This window comes from Nannospalax galili, unplaced genomic scaffold (genome assembly GCF_000622305.1).
Source record: "Nannospalax galili isolate Female #2095 unplaced genomic scaffold, S.galili_v1.0 scaffold655, whole genome shotgun sequence".
Taxonomy (NCBI): domain Eukaryota; kingdom Metazoa; phylum Chordata; class Mammalia; order Rodentia; family Spalacidae; genus Nannospalax; species Nannospalax galili.
In genome coordinates, this window is record NW_008337285.1 from 681,707 (window position 1) to 701,538 (window position 19,832).

A 19,832-nucleotide genomic window follows, 5' to 3' on the forward strand; every position below is an offset into this window, starting at 1 on the left:
CCAATGTACAGAGAATAACAGGCTATAGACCGCTTATTCCTGAATAGACACCTATATCAACTTCTGCATCCCAAGGCTTAAGGATCATTGCACAGAGGGGGCAGAAAGATTATAAGAGCTAGAGGTGGTGGATGACCACAAGGAAACAGAGTTTTCCAGAGAGCTGGTCAGCTACTCATATGAACTCACAGTAATGATGACAGCATGCACAAGTCCCATATAAAGTCAAGCCAGACAAAAACTCCAACCTAGACTTGGGGAGGTAAGAAACCCCAACCTTAACTGAGGAAGTATTGGCAACCGATGTCGGCTGGGACGGGGAGAGTCAGTCTCATTTAAGGCTGAGCAGAGTTTTCCAGAGAGCTGGTCAGCTACTCATATGAACTCACAGTAATGATGACAGCATGCACAAGTCCCATATAAAGTCAAGCCAGACAAAAACTCCAACCTAGACTTGGGGAGGTAAGAAACCCCAACCTTAACTGAGGAAGTATTGGCAACCGATGTCGGCTGGGACGGGGAGAGTCAGTCTCATTTAAGGCTGAGACTCGGTAGGTTGAGCAAGCTCCAGTGGATGAACCCACACTGAAGTGCATTTGGGAGCACAAATTTGACTCTATAGGCCTTTGAATCATTTGAGGGTATTTAGTGAAAAGATAACTAACACAGGGTTTGTATATAGAACATACAAAGAATTCTACAACTCGCTAATAAAAAGAGAATGAATAAATCAATTTAATAATGGTAGATATTCCTCCAAGAAAGATGTACAAATGTGTAAGAAGTACATAAAAAGATGTTGGACCTCTTTCATCATAAGAAGGATCAACGCAGTTTCTCTGGCAGTGATATAGTGATTAGAATGTGAGGAGAAGATAGAGGTGGAGCTTCAATTCCTTTGAGAAACACCAATGGGCCTAACACTCTGTCCTTATGAATAGAGCAATGTATAATGTAGACATGGGGTCTGTCCTCATTGGGGCTTAAACAGCTCTGGAACTTCATACTTAGATGGTTAATGAGTAAGTCCTTAGAAGAGCGATGTTTTAAGGGAGGAATCAAGTATATTACAGAAGTTCTTGAACTAGACTTGGGGAGAAAGTGGAAATGAAGAATTCTTTGAAGAAGGGATGTTTAAACTGGATCCTGAAATCAGAAGCAGAAACGATTAGGCAAAGAGAAAGAATATTCTGGGTAGATGGGATACTGTACGGTAATTGCATGTTAGGGAGAATGATCCATGGCTCACGGAAATCATAAAATCAGTATGGGCAGAACATAGACAGCATGACAAAGAGTGTATTGAGAGAGGTCCAAGAAGCCCACAGAGCCAGATTTTTCAGGATTTTACAGAATGCCCTCAAAATTTGATGCCTATCCTAAACTACCGAAAGGGCATTCATGGATCATTTTCATGAATATTGAAGTCAGACAATATGATGGTAGTGTGAAATAGAAAAGATAATTACAGGCCAGGGTCCTTCACAGTTGAGGGAAGTATCCTAAATGACAGTAGAACCCAGCAACAAGGAGTGGTTGGGGGTTGTCCAGACTGATGAAGCTCAAAATCTGTTGTTTTATGTGTGGAGGGGAAAGAATGGCTTCAGAGTAGCATCTGTCACTGTAACTAAGATGATGTTTCATGAGTGCCTTACTTCAGAGTCTTTGACCAGGCCAGGTTAATGATGGTTGAGCACTTGGTTAGAATGAGAGCTGGGACTTACTGACAGTCCCACAAGGCTGAGGCAGCTACATAAGGACACATAGCCTGGGAACCTGCTCACGTTATATCTTCTACCTCTTGACTAAAGAAGCTGTTGTAACTTTTAGGATGCTGATGGTCTGAATGAGGGCTATGGCAACAGAGATAAAGAAGGGCATATTCTAAGGATACTAAGATGCAGCCTTGATCACACTTGATGATAATACATGAGGAGAGACTAGAACTGAGGAGTTAAATAAGGCAGATTTCTAGCATTGACAACTGGAGTGATGGTGATATAGTCACTGAACTAGGGAGCCCAAGAATGAGGCAGATGACTGGTAGTCAGGGTGAGGCTTGACGACTTCAGAAATATTCCTACCTTTTCTAACAGAATGAAAAACCAGGGCCACAATGCCCTGTTTTATGGGTTTATCTTTTTTTTTTTTTTTTGGTTTTATTTGCTTATTTGTTATTTGATTTTTAGACAGGGTCTCCCTATATCCCTAGCTGGCCTGGAACTTGCTTGCTATGTAGAACCTCCCACAGTGGCTTTGATATCACAGCGATCTACCTCCTTTGCCTCCTAGGTGCTAGGATTAAAGAGTGTGCCATCCTGCCTGGCCTTGTTTTAATTTTAAATTGTTCTCCCGCTGGCGTTTGTTCATTATACATTACATGAGGACATTACACAAGGACATTTTCAGACAAGTATATATTGTGCAGGATCCTATTCCCCTTCACACCTCTCTTCTCCCCGTTAGGTCCCTTTCTCTCCCCAGTTTTACTTCTACTTTCACTTTCAGTTCTACTTCTACCTGAAAGCAGAACAGTGTGTGAATAAACAATTACTAATAGTAGGCCCACAATGAAATCATAGTAAAGTCTGTTAAAAACAATTGCCCCTTCAATCATTTTAAGAAGTAAAGAAATATTGATAGTATTACATGCATCAGAACATGAGTGGAATGGAATAAAGAAGAATAAAATAACAAACAGTATTGTGATGACAGCAAAATTAGAAGGAAAAGTAAATAGAAGAAAAGAATAGGGACAAAGGAAGAGATTAGGCAACTCAGGCCAAACGTAGAATGAATAAAGAGGAAAGGAACCACGATAAAATAATCTAAAATAAGCGCAGCTCTCAGGGGAGTGGAGTAGGGACATACCCCAAACCAGGCCAGCTGGAGTTTAAATTGTTCTCCCGCTGGCGTTTATCAAAACCAACATGAAAAAAAAGGGGAAAAGACATGAAAAAATGAGAGGGAGAGAGAGAGAGAGAGAGAGAGAGAGAGAGAGAGAGAGAGAGAGAGAACAAATAGACATTGAACATTAAATAAAGGAGGAATGAAAGTGAAAGGAAGAGAGATAGGTGGGGTGCAGGGTCTGACTACTGTCTGTCCTGGGCTCAGCAATTCCAGTCACATGTTCACAGGCTGGAGGCAGATGCTGTCCACACCTCTGGGCTGTCCTTTGTAGTTGCTGGTCCTGACTGTGGGAGGCCCTTCGTTAATAGGGCTGCAAATGCTGGGCATGCCCCTCTGTGGTTCTTCCTTCTGTCCAGTGCATACTTGGACTGTGTTCCACTGCAGGATCTGGTTCCAATCAGATTTTCATTTTACTGATTCAAATTTCTTCCCCACTATCCATGGGTATTTTGACCTCAGGGTTCAACATATTAGTTTCAGGGTCTCCAGAGTGTGTGGCTCAGTAGAGTCTAGGGTAGCCAAGCTGCCAAACCAGCAGAATCCTTTTAAAAAAGGCTTCTTGCTTCCTGCTCTGGTCAAATGCAGAGAAAGACGGTGTTTCCCAGCACCTCTTTTCTCTGTGCTGGCGCCTCTGCTATGCACAACATCTGCCTACATCCTCTTTGTCTGCCCTTTGAAATGTCTGTGAGTCTGTCTAAAGCTGTGGCTACAGTGCACCTGTCTGCTATCGCACTACTCTGACTGAAAGGAACAAACTCTTCAAACCACCTCAGTCTTTTCTCGGGCACTGGCTTCTCCTATTCTGCAAAGATCTCTATTTTACTTTGGTGTTGATACAAGAGATTATTGGTCATTTTGCACTTTTGCTGGTTGCTGCCATCCAGTGCCTCTTGACTTACTTCCCGGAGATCCTAGCAGACTTTGCCAGACTGTTTTCAACCATCTCTCTTAGCATCTTTGTTCTCAAGAGTTTGTTCATTCACAGTAAGTTTGGAATGGGTGACCACTTGCCTTGGCAGAGTACACTAGAAACCCCTCAGCTAGATGCTAAGGGGGCATATCTGTTTCAATTAATTTTGACTCCTTTTGGAGGGAATAGGAAAATCTATGCCAAGAGAATGGTGCCTGGTAAAGTGGGCTACTGGAAGGGATCCAAAAGAACCACAGTCATTTAATTCAACCAGTCTGATTAGGATAAAGTTTGGTGTAGGTGAGGGGCCATAGACCTCCCAGTTTAGTAGATTAGGAGTTGATAATTGAAATTTCTATCCTCCAACAATTATTTAATTTAAAATTAAACCAAAAAGATGTGATTTCATTCCATCTATTTTCTGACTTGCGTGGCTAGCTGCAATTCCATATTTTACTTCAAAGGAAAAGAAAGAAGGAAGGGAGGATCAGAAAGAATAGAAGAGGACTAGCTATTTTTAAGTTATGCCAGTCACACCTGTGCTGCCCACTATAGCCTCTTTTAGATGGTATTGCCTTCTGGTTTTAAATTTTTTTTATTTGTTATTTTTATTTTATATGTATGCGTGTATTGCCTGCATGTAAGTAAGTGCACCCATGTCACGCAGTGCCCATGGAGGTCAGAAGAGGCTGTCGGATCCCCTGGGACTGCCACGTGGGTTAGCTGCCATGTGGGTGCTGGGATCTGAACCCGGGTCTTCTTCAAGAACAACCAGTGTTCTTAACTGCTGAGCTATCACTCCAGCCCCAGCTTCTGTTCTTTTACTTTCCCCTTCCATATCCCTTTCTGAGATGCTGGACTTCCACACAAGTCCACCTGGAGATTGTGCTAGATTTGGTCGTGCTCCACATCTTAAATTCTCCAGGTCTCACTTAACATTCTGATGCTCTTCTTCCTCAGGTTTCCAGGTTTTGTCTCAGAGATGAAGCTCCCCAACCTCATTCAGTCTCTCTCTTGATGTGGTTTAGATTCTGAAAATCTTTCAAGATGGGATTTTTCAGAACCTTCTCTCTGTAACCTAATTAGGCTTTACTGTAAATTCAGGTTAAGAGCACCCTACTACTTCCGCTCTCTGATTTGGGAACCAAAGCCTTGACACAAGAAGGGATTGCAGCGCCAGTGTGAATTCGAATTTCCCAGGGTCTTCAGTGTGTCATCCCATGGACTTTGACCTTTCTTCAACAAGTACTTCCTTTTCTAAATTTTGCCCTTTGTCATCTGGTTCTCTCTTATTCACCATGGAATTGAACTAGCCACTAGAAAAGCTGTTTGCACAATCTTTATGAAAAATATGGAGAAATGGATGAAACAGAGACTGTATTTTGCTTATTTCTAAATCTCATATAGAATCTAGCACAGAAAAAAGAAAGCAAATCTAACTAAATTGAATTTAATTGGACAGATTTGGAGCCAGGTAAAATCTTGGTATGGTTAAGTGATTTAACAGCCTAGGGATTAATATAAAATTAATGTAAAAATGCCAATCTTGGACAAATTTAATATGCATGAAACTCTGTTCTTGTTCTGGCATCTTATCCTGTTAAAGTAATCCTTGAGTTATACTTTAAAGTATTAATTAAGTAAAAAATTTTGGAGTGAAATTAATAATATACTACAGATAAGAGATTCTAAGAATCAGTATTGTCCTAGCAGGCTCAAGTAAAGGATTGAAACAAACAACTAGAAACCTACCAATTTAAGAAGCAGGGCTCACAACTGCACCCTAAAAAATCTTCTGTAGATCACCTCATTGACCCAGGCACAGTAGTAGATTCCTGTAATACCAGCAGCAGTCTGAGGCTAAGGCAGGAGGATGGTAGTTTCCATTCCAGCCTGGACTATATAGAAAGACTGTCTCACAATGCAAGCAAGTAAACAAAAATATACCTTACTGGATTGAGGGTGAGTATAACTTCAACTCTATTATAGCTGACATTAGCTTATAGAAACACTGGGGTCACTCCCTGAGAATCCAGACATAAAATTCAACAATTAAAAAAAAAGATACATTTGACTTCAAATTTTCAGAAATTGTATTCCTTAAGAGAAATGGATAGTGAAATAAATTACAAGATAGGAATAGATTGGGTGAAATACTTGCCAAAAATCATACTATTATATCATTAGCACTGGTACATTTTATGATATGTAGATCATACCTTATACCTCAATGAAGGTAATATGTCAAGAAGATAATAATCACAGAAAATATCTTTCCCAAGATGTCTTTATTTACAAAAGAGTTTTGGTTTGTTGGATTAGAAGTACTAGTGATGAGTAATAACAAGATGAAATGTCATCGGGATCGCTAAGACGGCTGGGGGCCATGATCACGATGACTAACAGTTCCAGAGCTTAAAAACCAAGTTTGCTTCTTCTCTGCTCTCTCTTAGATCTTCATGCTGGCATATTTATCCTTCTTGCTTGTAATTATCCTCCCTCCAAATTGGGATAAGAATTAACTAATTATAGTTGGGCCTCAGACACAAGCCACACCAAATACCCTAGAAACCAAGAGTCATCCTGCCTATAAAAGTATGCCAGAAACTGTAAAACTCTCTACTATCTGCCTTAAGTCTCAACATGAGGAGACTGAATCAATCCACAGAGCTCCCCATCTAGTTCAGCTGGCACAGGTACACCTTAAGTAGCAATTACATTTACTTCCTTAAGACGCTGCTTCGGATAAGGTGACTTCTTTTAGCAAAGTTCTTTTAGAGTCTCAATATGCTTATCAGAGGGTTAGGAAATAATGTCAGAATTAAGGATTAGTTTAAATGTTGGCTCTGATGTAAGTTAACTATGTGGCTTTGGCAAAACAACTTAAATTTTAGCCTTATTTAATTCCTGGGACATTTTTTCCCATCCATAAACTATTGTAAGAAGTAAATAGAGCTATTTATATGAAGAAACAGACCAACATCTGAAAACAGGATAATGCCAATATGAGAACCAGGGCTTTCCAAGAGTTTGACTCCAGCCATCCTACCTGTTTTAATCTTCCAGAAGCCCTTAGTGTGAATTCCCCATTCCAATCAGGCAATCAACATGCAATGACTGCAGTCCTCTCTGTTTTCTAGGATACCTGATTCCCAACTCTGTATTCAGTAACCCTACTAATCTTTAATGACTCAGCTTAAAGCTCATCTTCTGCGTGATACTTATTCTGGTCATTAACTCTTTAAACAATTCATGATCTCTCTAATTATGTACTTTAAAATATTGTAATTACTTAGGTATGCATATTTCCTCTGGTATAAAATACCTTCATTTCTAGAATACCAAGGTTTGTACAAACCTCCCATGGCTCTTATAGTATCTAAACTAAGTTCTTTTTTTTTTTTTTCTGAGAAACTCCTTAAAGAATAATTTGAGACCCTCCATTCAAGTCTAATATTTACTTTATGATAATGGTAAAAAATGATCCCAAGAAAGGGGAAGCAACATGTAAGGTCATACAAGTTCAATTCATGCTAGAGGTGGAAGCAGAAATGAGGTTTTCTGTGGCAGAAACTTTAGTTGTTTTTCAACATCAAATTATTCTCCATCCAAATTAGCTATATGACCATTAGTTTTTAGATGAGACATGGCCACTCAGGAAAAAGACTTCAATTCTTACCCTTCCTTTACTTAAATAAGAATATGAGCTCTACTGAGTATCATGCCACATAACTGCTTCTTTTTCTTTATCCTACTCCCTTCATCTTTATGCCTAGAACATGGATGAAATGGTAGAACTCCACATTGGATCATGAGGTTGAAGAACACTGCCTAGCAATGACAGAAAGATAAAGCTGAGAGAACACTGATTCCCTGAGGCTTCCAAGAACAGAGACACAAGACCTACTGTAGACTACCGGAATCTAGATTTTTACATAGAGAAGAAATAAACTTCCATATCATTTATGTTGTTACTTTAGCTGTTATTTTCTGATAATTTATTATCTCTCTTACCAGCTTTCTGTTGTTTTGGAAGTAATTCTTTTATTAATTCAATCACCTACTCAATAGCCAGTCAATGAGTACCTATATTCTGTCTGGTATAAAGGGGATTTCGGTGGACAAATGAGGGAAATTTACAGATTCTCTTTTTAAAAGCATGGATATTAAATGAATATCTCTTTTTCTTAAGTTATCTATCAATTCATATATGTTGTAAAATTTATCTTGGACTCTCTTAAACCACTCAATTTCAAATAATCTCACTATCTCTAGTAACACATCATTGATAGAATTGTGTTTGATAAGCTCCTTTTGCCCCTCTGTATCCACTCTGTACCCTTGTCCATGCTTTGTTCTCCCTTGGCAGGATGATCTGTGAGAGGTACATCAATGGCCTGTCTTGCCTTCTGGTTCCTAGTTGGGTTGGGCAGTAGGGAGCCTTATGGGGAGGGCAGAGAGAAGTAAGAGAAGGAGGACCACCTATAGTCTTGCTATACATTGCATTTTGGTCAACGGCAGGCACATAGTCACTGGTGGCCCCTGGAGATTACATCACCTAGTACTGCCATACCCATTTTACTTTTCACTATTTAGAAAAAAATTTGTTTATTATTTTTATTTTTTATGTGTATGAGTGAATTGTCTGCATGTGTGTAAGTGCACCTGTGTCATGCAATGCCCACGGAGGTCAGAAGAGGACATTGGATCCCTTGGAACTGGAGTTACAGATGTTTGTTAGCTGCCATGTGGGTGCTGGGAATCAAACTTGGGTCTTATGTAAGAGCAGCCGGTTCTCTTAACTGCTGAGCCATCTCTCCAGCCCCTGCACATACCCATTTTAGTTTGTGTAAGAACACTCTGTGATGCTTTCACAAAATCACCTAAGGTGGCCTTTCTCAGTGCATATTCTTGCAATTAAACAATCTATGATTGTATTTGTTTTTCTCAGCTTACTTCTTGAGATGGAATCTCAGGTTAACTGTGTTTCTTAAATACAACCATTCCCTATTTTCAAACCCTTTGACCTGTTACTGGCCCTAGGAAACTTCATTGTGTCATATGATTTCCTAAATACTGTCTACACCTTGTAAATTAAATCTTACCTGAGATATCCTTATTTTGGCCTACCATCTACTACCTTTTAGCATGCTGATACACCATGTGTGCCAATTTTAGTTCAACACATGGGTATCAGATATAAATGGCACCCACCAGAAACACTGTGGGGAAGAAGGTTAGAGTGGAGGCAAGATTTTAGAGGATAGAGAACCTCAGACTACCAGAATATTATTGTGATCAGATTTGACTCTCCAGAACCTGTGCCATACATATACCTTCTTTATTACTCTTTTCTGGGGGATTTATTTAAAAGTGAGACTCATATATAAAACCTATAGTCACTAGACAAAGTACATTTCTCCACCAAGACATGCCAAAAGCCCTAGTGTCTTCTTCCAATTCCGTCCTTGTATTTACTTGGCGCCTCCAAGAACAGTTCAATATAGCTCTCTTAAGGCACAATACAGATTTACATAATGCAACATAAAACTAAATTATTCTATGTTTTTTTCTTGTTTCTATCAACCAACATACTGAATAAGGAGCAAAACTTAGGTGGTCAGTGAGCAGAAAAACTTCAAGGTCTGTTTGGGCAGGAGAAAGAGGAAGATACCAAAGGGGCAAAAAATGTTTCTGGTAAAATAATGCAACCCCTCCCTAAGATACTCATGTCCTAAGTCCTAGAAATTGTGAGTACGTTACTTTACATGACACATGGTAGTTTACAGGTATGATTTAGTTAAATATATTAAGATGAGAAAATGATCCTGGATTATTTTTGGTGAGTCCAACTCAATCATAAAGACACAAGTGAAAGAGGGATTCAGGAAAGTTAACATCAGAGTGATGCAGTGTGAGAGAGACCCAACAGTCATCAATGACTTCAAAATAGAAGGAAATGAGTTATATTTGAGAAAGAAGCATAAAAATTTGCTTCGTGTTAATTAGGAGATGTGAAAAACATTGCCATTGAAATCTACCTGATGACTTTATTTCCATACTCAGGTGCCAAGGATCAGAGTGTAACCAGCTATGACTAGTAATAATCAGATAGATAGAGATTAGAGACACATGTGCAAACATCTAAGTGTTAGTAGCATTAAAATGAGATTTTTTCTGTAGGAAACAGTATATTTTTTAATGAAATGGAGATCTTTCTTAAAGGGTAAAACCTCATTCAATTTTATATCTTACAAGGTTTATACTGAGTTCAATACTGTATAACTGCATTAATTCAACTTCTAATCATGTGGTTATTAAATAAATAATTTAAAAATAAATTTATAATTTTGAAAAAAAAGGGACCCACAAACCAAGGAATGGAAGCAGCTTCTGGAAGGTGGAAAAGGCAGTGAAAGCATTCTTCTCCAGAGCCTTGAGACGAAAGTGGATCTGCTAATATCCTTACTTTAGTCCAGTGAGACCTACTCTGATCTTTTAATCTCCATAATTACAAGGTAATAAATTTGTATTTAAGTCACCTAGTTCAGAGTAATTTGTCACATGAACAGTAAAAAACTATTATGGATTGGAAGATTGAAATCTTGAGACCCAGGAAACTAAATCTGTAGATGGGAAGAAGGGTTGGGAACTGACAGAGGGCAGACACAGAGTATATTGTGATCAGCGTACCACTTTTTAACCTGTACTCAAGGCAAATTTCACAAAGAAACACATTTATTCCCCATTCCAGAGGTTCACTATCATAAAATGCTTTCCTGCCTCTTGTGACACATAATAGACACCTTTTCTCTCAGAGACTTTGGAATCCTGCAGAACTTTCGTAAGAGAGCTGTTTCAGGTTCATTCAGAGAAACAATCACTGACTCAAATTTTATTCTGTTACTTCCTGGTGCCCTTAGAGCAATGAATCACACTTTCAAAACAATCTTTTTAAAATATAGTATGTAATTATTATTAGGTCTAGAATAATTAAATCACAGTATTATTTAATATTAATAAATTCATAAACACTCCAAAGCATATAGTCCTATAGAACAGTAACATTCATATTTGCATCCTATAAAACCCCTTTGCTAACTCCCCGCTCCAGCACTGCCTATTTCTAAATGACTATCCCAAACATAATACCAGCCTTACCACACTCTGGCCTAGCTGCTCCCGGAAGAAGTAATCCATGTTTCTCTTTTGTAAGCTGTCAAGATAATGCTGGAAGCGAGTATACGTATATGGGTAGCAGTAAGCAAACTGGTAAATATCATCTTCTCGGTCAAAACAGAATGCAAAGGACATCACATAATTCTTCCTGTGGTCTGGGCAACGGTAGTAGTAAACATTTTTGGGTGGTAGTCTTTGCCTGAAAAATGCAAACAAAGAGATTTAGACACATAAAAAATAGTAGTTTAAGTTTCAAGAGGTAACACAAAGTAAGAATGCCTAGGAGAAAAGCTTTCTTATCAAGAACCTAGGTTATGGCAAAAGACCACACACCATAGGGTCAAAAGTAGATGGGACTTGAGCAACACTTTGTTCAAATGCTAGATCTATCCTTCCACGATTTTTTAAAAAAATGCAAAGTTAACAAAGATGAACCAGTTGTGTACATTTCTTAATCCTTATTCTGAGTGCTTGTTATATGCCTAGGCATTATGGTAAGGTCTGGTTGTACATTGTAAACAGGACAAGCAAGGTCTTGATCTTCATGGAATGCATATTCTAACAGGGAAAGAGCCAGTATACAGTGAAAAATAGACAATGCAGTTGCAGATGCTGAAAGCTTCTTTGACAAATAAAGATTTTGATGTGAGAGATATCATTGTAGAGAGGGCTACTTCTTCCAGGGAAGTTGGGATTTGTTTTCTATTTATTATAAGACTAAGTCAGAGCTTTTAAAGTAAATTATGCATTGTGAATATTCAAGGGAATGGAACAGAGTATTCAGTGTTACTCTAAATTATTACTATTGCTTTCTACAGAACATTCTTTCTTAAATATATTTTATTAAATCTTGGAGAATTTCATATTCTATTGCTATGCTATATATGTATTTCTATTATAGTCATCTCCCATTCCTTCCTTAACTCCTCCCAACATTATGTCCTTTTTTTTCTTTTGGGACAGAATTCCTTTGTAGCCCCAGCTGGTCTGGAACTAGCTATATAGACCAAGCTGGCCTGGAACTCATAGAAATCTGCCTGCCTCTGCCTCCCAAGTGCTAGAATTAAAGGCATGTGCTACCACACCTAACCTCTTTTTAAAAACCTATGTGCTGAGTTCAGTTTATGCTGCCCATAGGTATGAGGCCATCCACTGGAGCATGGTTGACCTACCAGGAACCAAACTCCTAAGGAAAACTGACTCTTCCCCCCCAGCAGCCGTTGACTATCAATAGTTCCTCAGCTAGGTGTAGAGGCTCCTGAGTCCCTCCCTGCTCCATGCTGGAAGGTTGACTGGTCTGATCTTGCGTAGATCTTGTACTTGCTGTAAGGCCAAGAGTAGATCTGTCCTGTCATATCCAGGACTGTTTCACCCCAGCCTCCCTGACCTCTGGTTCTTACAATCTTCCTGCTCCCACTTTGGAGATGGGGTGAGGGGAAAGGGTATGATTCAAATGCCCCAGGAGATAAAGCTCTTTTTTTCAGAGCAGAGAAAAGCTGATGTAGACTGAATGGTAAGGGAGAGCTAGGGAGGATCAGCATTTACTTACACATTCTTATTTGCACATTCTTTTGTCCATTGATTAGTTCATTTAAAAAGTATGTAAACCTTTGTTTACAAGCAACTGTATTCCACATCTATGAGTAGGAAGTCAGCGAACAAGTAAGAGTCTGTCTAGATGGAGGAAAGATCAAGTACTAACACACAGAACTGTGACATGTAACTGTACTGAGGAGTCAGGTATAAATAAAGCATAGGTTCAGTATAAAGCACAGGGTTTAGGAAAGAAGAAATGTGTGCAGAAGCTTGGATCACAGGGAGGCCTGAAGGAGCCATGTAGGCCAAGATGAAATGTGAGGACAGAGAGTAGATTAAAAGGTTTTGTTTGTCTGCTGTGGGCCCCAAGGCCAAGGAGAAACGGCTACAAGATGCTAGGGCCAGAGAGCCCAAGGAGTGAATCAGCAGTGAAAGAGAAAATACTGCAAGCTAGCTGACAGCAAAGAAGGTATTTTATAAATGTGATGAGCATTTGAGGCCTCTGTGATGGAAATGATGGCTGACTGTGATGACACTGATCACTCTGTAAATATGATTCCTACAAATAAGTAGGCAATGAGTCCTGTTCTAATACTGTACCTTCTCCAACTGTTCCCGAGTGTGCTGTTTGTCCGCAAATGCGTTCATCTAGTTGGCCTGTCTGTAAACATGGTTTCTATTATCTGTGTGTAAAGGGAGTTTCATGGGTTAGAAAACGACGAGCCCTGTCTATAAGAGATTCCTGAGGGTTTCCTTGACAAGCCAACCTTGTTGTCACCAGCACTTAAGACAGCAACTAGAGAAAATGGTGACTATGTGTGGTATGATGCAGGAAGAGATGGTGGTGAGTATGAAGGGCACGCTGGCAGGGAACTGGGAGGTGCTCTTTCCAAAGTTAAACAGAACACTGAAATGTTCATGGCTGGGTTTTCTGTACATTACTCATGTACAGAAACTATGAAAACATGGTTCAGTATGAGAGCCTGGACGTCAGGGAAGATTAAGCACAATTTAATACATATAAGAAAGAAGGAAAATGGCTGGACTTAGGCTGGACTGAGACACTAATGCTCTAAATCTAGCAAGAGAGAGTTCCACTGATGGTGCAGCAGCATATCAGCGCAGACTGGAGCGCCTGTCCACCTTCCAAGGAGGTCTTCAGATGGTTTCTAATACCAGTCAATGGTCAAATAACCAATCTTGCTGTATCCCTTGATACAGACACTTCTCAAAAGACTGCTTTCCTCATTTACAACTCGATAGCATAACTGAAAGGAGTCACAGAGGGGAGGGAGGAGAAGATCGTGAATTACTGTCTTCAAGCAGAGGACCAGACACCTCAGTTGAAGAATCTTAATTTGGTACCAGAAAGGCTGAAATGGTGAGCCATGGGAGAAGATGGCTATGAATCTAAAAGTGCCGAGGAAAGCACAGGGTGGTGGGTACCGGCTTAGCTTTTCCCATACTATTCTGTAATACAGTAGTTTTTCTATTGTAGAGAAGTAAACTCCAGGTCAAATGATATTTTTCTCTTTGACTCTTTGTCAGCAACTCTAGGATGAACTAATTGGTATAAATACTAAGTATAGACACTACTGCTTTTCTGATTCATCTCAAAATTCATACAAGCTATCAAAATGCTTGGCCCTGGAGAAATCAATGCGCACTTGCTGAATGAGTAGTTTTATGACTTAATATGGAATGAAGTGGAAGTAAACAGTTTCTCTCCCCATTACCATCCTATCTGCCTTCTCTTTAAATTCATTGACTAAACTATCAAAGCATCGTTTTAGGGGTTCCTAGAATACAAGGAAGAAGAGGAACTTTGGAACCAAGTACACAATGCTCTTTAAAACTGTATTCTCTCATTGGGATCCCTGAAATATATGAGTTCTAATTTCCTCTCCAGCCAAACAGAAAATATGGATTTAAATAGGTATGTAACTCCAGGTAAGTAACCCCAGGGTCATTCTTGATGGTAGACAATTTTTCTCTTCAAATTAGCAGAAAAAGAGGTAGGAAAAAAGTAGTCTTAACAGAGGTGTCCAAACAAAGGTATTACACAGTCACTCAGATGGGGCTAGAGAGATGGGTCAGCAGTTAAGAGCACTGGCTGCTGTTGCAGAAGACCCAGGTTTGAATCCCAGCACCCACATGGTGGCCAACAACCATCTGTAACTCTAATTCCAGGGAATCTGACATCCTTTTCTGTCACCCATGAGCTCTGCATGACACAGGTGCACTTACATACATGCAGGTACAATACTCATACACTTAAAATTAAAAAGTCACTCAGATGCTCCCAAAGTATCATATGTCAAGCACGTCCTATATACCAATACTGTGCTATTGCTGTACACTACTGTCTGACTAGTAAGCACACATATTTCCCACCACACCAAGACTGTACTACCTGATACATGTAACAATTATGGCTATAGACTCCTGGTTCCCTGTTTACTTAGGACAGGAATATGATTGGCATTACTTGCTCAGTATATTTAAAATTGAGATCAGAGTCTCCCCTTTTCCCTCTGTGAGGGCAGCAGACTCTCCCATGCTTTATCTATGCCACACACAGTCTTCAGTCTTTGCTTGTCTGGAATGGCAGTGACGATCACCTAGTTGGAGCCAATTGGAAGCTTCCCTGTCCTTACATGCCTGGCACAGCTAGGCCCCTTGCATAAATGCCCGTATTATAAATCTGCCCTCCCTAGACAAACAAAACCTGCTCTTCTAACTCCAACCCTAACCTTCCCCAAATAACTATAACAATGTTCCTGTCACTAGCACATCCATGCTTATCTTTCCCTGCATTTCTTCACAGTTAATCTCTTGGTGAGCCACAGGGAGGGAGCGAGAGAGAGAGGGGGAGGCAGTGCTCAGACATGGGCAACACATTTTTATGCTTCATGTCTAATCAAATCAGTTGTATCAGTGGCTAATGGGCATGAGGGGTGGGAAGAGAGAGGCAGTGCTGTATATCACCAGGTGAATTTTGGATAAAAAAAGATACGGCTCCTTTCTTGAATTAACCTTTTTATGCTATACAGAGTATTGTTTATTTTTCAATCTATTTTACAAGTAGAGATTTTAGTTTTTTTTCTGGGAGCCGGCTGGAGAAGGATACCCACACACTGGGGCAGCAGTTGCTTCTAATTCCAAATTAAAAAAAATAAATTAAAGCCAATTACTGAGGCTGGTTAGGAGTCTGAGAATATCTGACAGTTATTACTGCCCTTAGTCAGGGACAGCAACAATATTCCCACCTGTGGCTGCTGCTGGTAGAATGTCAGTGCACCTAGAAACTCCTGGGACAAGCACCCCATCCCAGGAGAGAATGAGCTATGAAATCTATTTCTTCTCCAGATTCTGAGAGGCAGAAAAAAGATGACCCTGGACAAGGAGTTTAGAGTTGGATTTGAGTTCAAGGTCTTGCTGAACTCTTGTCTTTCTTGTTCCTGTGCATAAAATGTGGTCAATGTATAGTGTCCTATAACCATCTCAGGTTGTTGTGGAACTCTTTCTTAAAATTTTTAATTAATTAATTTATTTATTTTATGTGTATGAGTGTTATGCCTGCATGTAGGTAAGTGTACCTGTGTCATGCAATGCCCTTTGAGGACAGAAAAGGCTGTTGGATCCCCTGGAACTGGAGTTACATACAGTCGTTAGCTGCCACATGGGTACTGGGATACGAACCCAGGTCTTCCGTAAGAATAGTCAGTGTTCTTAACTGCTGAGCCATCTCTCCAGCCCCCAGTTGTGGAACTCTTAGGTGAAAAGCATTGTAATTTCAATTCTGTCCTTTGCTGGGCCTAGGACAGTATACGAAGCAGGATTAGAAGAATACTGTCTGCTCAGGATAGAGCAACAGGAGAGAGCTTCACTGATTCAAGCTTACAATGAAATTATATAGCCAGTTTACTTTGCCATCCTTCATTCTGGGACAATGCTAAGGCTTCAGGCTGTGAAGTCACTAGACTGGAATCTCCTGTAGTCATCGTTTATGAAATCTAACATATAGGAGACATTCAATACATAGTTAGATGAATGAATGAATAAATAAAGAAGAGCTAGCTTTGACTGAACAGAGCTATGCCCAGTGCAAGCTCTGGATATATTTTAGAAATGCAACCATTGTATACAGTAAGAAGAATGTGAACTTGGACTCTAACCTACTTCTGTTGTTCAACAGCCATGCAATGTTGGGCCCGAGTTTCTCCAGGTATAAAAATAAAATACTACTATGAATCAGTTGTGAAGAGTAGAGACTGCCATGTGACACATGGAGAAACACAGTAAATGGTACTGTAATTTTCATTTCATTCAGATGTATTTCTCTGATTAAAACAAAACAAGAAAAAAGCTATGCCTAAATATTGGAGGGCAGTTAGCTCCTTCAGCTCTAAATGGTTGTAGAGAAAGTATTCACAGATGGTCGTCCTGCTGGTAACTTGTACCAGTTGTACCAATCAGTTTTGTCATGGCCCATGCTTCAAACTTCATGGTCACTATGTGTAGATAACAGACTACTCTTGGCACAGTTATTATGTGTAATGGCACAGTTATTATATGTATTATATGTATATTATATGGCCCCCTCCTCCCACATCCTATGATAAAACCAGGTATAAGTTCTCCAAATTACAGTTTGCGGAACCAAAGAATTTATTGGGCTTCCACATAGATCAGTGGGTGAGGGGGTGACTTACAGAGTGTGGGCACAAATGATCTCCTTTCTACATTGCAGCAAAGACCTGTGACCTCCTGGCTGCTGCCCAAGATGGCAAAGGCCAACTCCTCTCTCTGGCTTCCACTGTCCTAATCCTTAGTCTCTCCCATGTACCACTCAGGCCAGCTGGTTGGATGGAAGGCATGACTGACTCTGTCTGCTGTGCCCCTCCTAAAGAGCGTCCATAGTCATTTATTTGTGGTAATCAAAGCAAGCAGGTGAATCCAAGCTTGCTTCTGTCCACAGCTTGCCAGTATAACTTGCCAGGTGGAGGACAAGTTCATAGAACAACTGTGGATCATAAATATTTAAACATTTTATACATATTGTAGATCCATGATTGTATTTTATGAAAAATAGAAATGTCTAAAATTATGACATTTGATTTGATCACATCTTAAAAACTGTTTATTATGGTTTCTCCAACAATGAGCACCTTCTTTGCTGAGTAGTGACTGGGATATTTGTCTGTAAAAACAAGGATACATATTTTGAACATAATAATAAATTATGTTAGTCTAAGGATGTGACAGTTTGGGGGTTTTCTCTAGGATCTATGACCTCTCGATCCAGCCATGGATATTTGGCTATGTTTACAGTACCACACATGAGTTTCCTCCTGGTGAGTGAGTTTTTAGTCTACTTAGGTAGCTGTTGATTGCTCCTGAAGGAAAAAGTGCTACTAAGGGAGAAATGAATAAAATGGGGGTATTTAAGTGGGGAGGGAAGGTTACACAAGGAACTTTGGGGATAAAGAGAAAGAAGGAGAGGTGGAACCATAGGAGACTGGTATCAAGGGAGAAACTGGGAAAAAGGGAAGACTTTAAATGGGGAAGTCATGATGGAAGGGTTATCCAGGGAGAGAGAGAGGAGAGAGATAAGTAATGCGTAGCTAGTGTAAAAAAACCAAAAAACAGAGTAAATCATTAGTCCAACAACCTAATGACAAATTACACATACACTATTTTTACATGAGTCCCTGTGTATAGCCAAAGGCTACATAACAAGAAACAGTGCCAGAAAGGCGAAGCCTTCCTTGAATTGTTGACTAGCATAGTCCAAGAACCTTCTGAAATTACACAGGCTATTGCCACAGCCCTTGATTGCCTCCCAGAACTTGAAGGTAAGACCCAGTACTGAAGACTGGACATATTTTGAACACAGGATTGGAGCAATGATATAGTACTAGATACAGTTGCAGCTAGGAACTAATTAAAATGCGTGACTACATTTCAAAAATAATCACTTGGGGCTTATAGAAATAAATGTAAATGCTTTTAAAATTTTATTATTTTTATTTTATGTGTATAAGTGTATTGCCTGCATGTATGTGAGTGCACCTGCGTCGTGCAATGCCATGGAGGTCAGAAGAGGGCGTCAGATTCCCCTGCAACTGGAGTTACAGATGGTTGTTAGCCACCATGTGGTGCTGGGAATCAAACCCAGGTCCTTTGCAAGAGCAGTCAGTGCTCTTAACCACTAAGCCATCTCTCTAGTCCCAAATGTAATTGTTTTTTAAAAATGTCTTCAATCCTTAATTTCCAAAGCAGGGAGCTAAAGAATATCATCTAAAATCAACCAAGTAGTAATATTGGATACATAAATTTCATTTTTACAAAAAAAATCTTAATTTTGAAAACAGAGTTTGAAAGAAAAAGAAAAAGCAAAAAGAAAAAACAAAACCCAGATTTTGAGGGGCTGGGGAGATGGTTCAGTTGGGAAAGTGCTTACTTTACAAGTATGAATTAATCAGAATCCAAGTAAAAATGTCAAGCATGGTGGTATAGCCTATAATTCCTGTGCAGTAGATGTGGAGACAGGAGGATTTGTGGGGACTTGCTAGCCAGTCACCCTAACTGATCTGATGAGCTTCAAACTCAGTGAGGAATCTTGTCTCAGAAAATAAAGGCAGAGAGCGATCAAGGAAAGGCACAAGGCATTGATTGACCCTCAGCCTCCACATGAGAGCATACTTCCGCACATCACCCCCTACATGTACATATATCCACACTAGCAAGTACACAAAACACACACACACACACACACACACAAGATTTTGAATTTTTTTTTTTTTCCGGAGCTGAGGATTGAATCCAGGACCTTGCACTTGCTAGGCAAGCGCTCTACCTCTGAGCTAAATTTTTAAATGCACCAGTGTAATAAGAATAATTTGGTTTTAAAAAACCCACTCAGAGGAAGAGGGGGCAGAAATATTGTAAAAGTCAGGGGAGGGCTCAGGCCTCTTGGGGTAAGTCTATAGCGCAGCTCTACGCGCCGGGACTCGCTAAGTGACATTCACCCTTCCATCGCCCCCATCGCCGTTCTATACTCCTAGTTTGGGCCCTGCGCCATTCCTAGTCTCGGGGCCCCAGACACCTGGGGAACCAATACTGCTTCCTGATCCTTCTCACCCAGAGCAACTCAGTCCCTTTCTTGGGCTCCAGGAGCATCGCTTCTGGTCCTGGCCCTGCCCTCATCCCCCTCTACTTCCCTGGTCCTCCAACACCCACAGCCTCTTTCTGGGGCTGACAGCCTCTTTCTGGGGCTCCGAGGCTTACCTTT

The 19,832-nt window shown here is 40.1% G+C and overlaps 1 protein-coding gene and 1 pseudogene across 1 annotated transcript in view; one reads left to right on the forward strand and one right to left on the reverse strand.

Annotated features, from left to right (window-relative positions):
- Positions 1–19,832, reverse strand: part of Agbl4 (ATP/GTP binding protein like 4) — a 1,438,400-nt gene that overhangs the window by 592,843 nt on the left and 825,725 nt on the right. Inside the window, exon 5 of the mRNA XM_017797967.1 lies at positions 10,982–11,198. Coding sequence (XP_017653456.1) covers positions 10,982–11,198 — 217 coding nt within the window. The remainder of the gene's footprint in view (positions 1–10,981; positions 11,199–19,832) is intronic.
- Positions 13,043–13,892, forward strand: LOC115070232 (annotated as a pseudogene).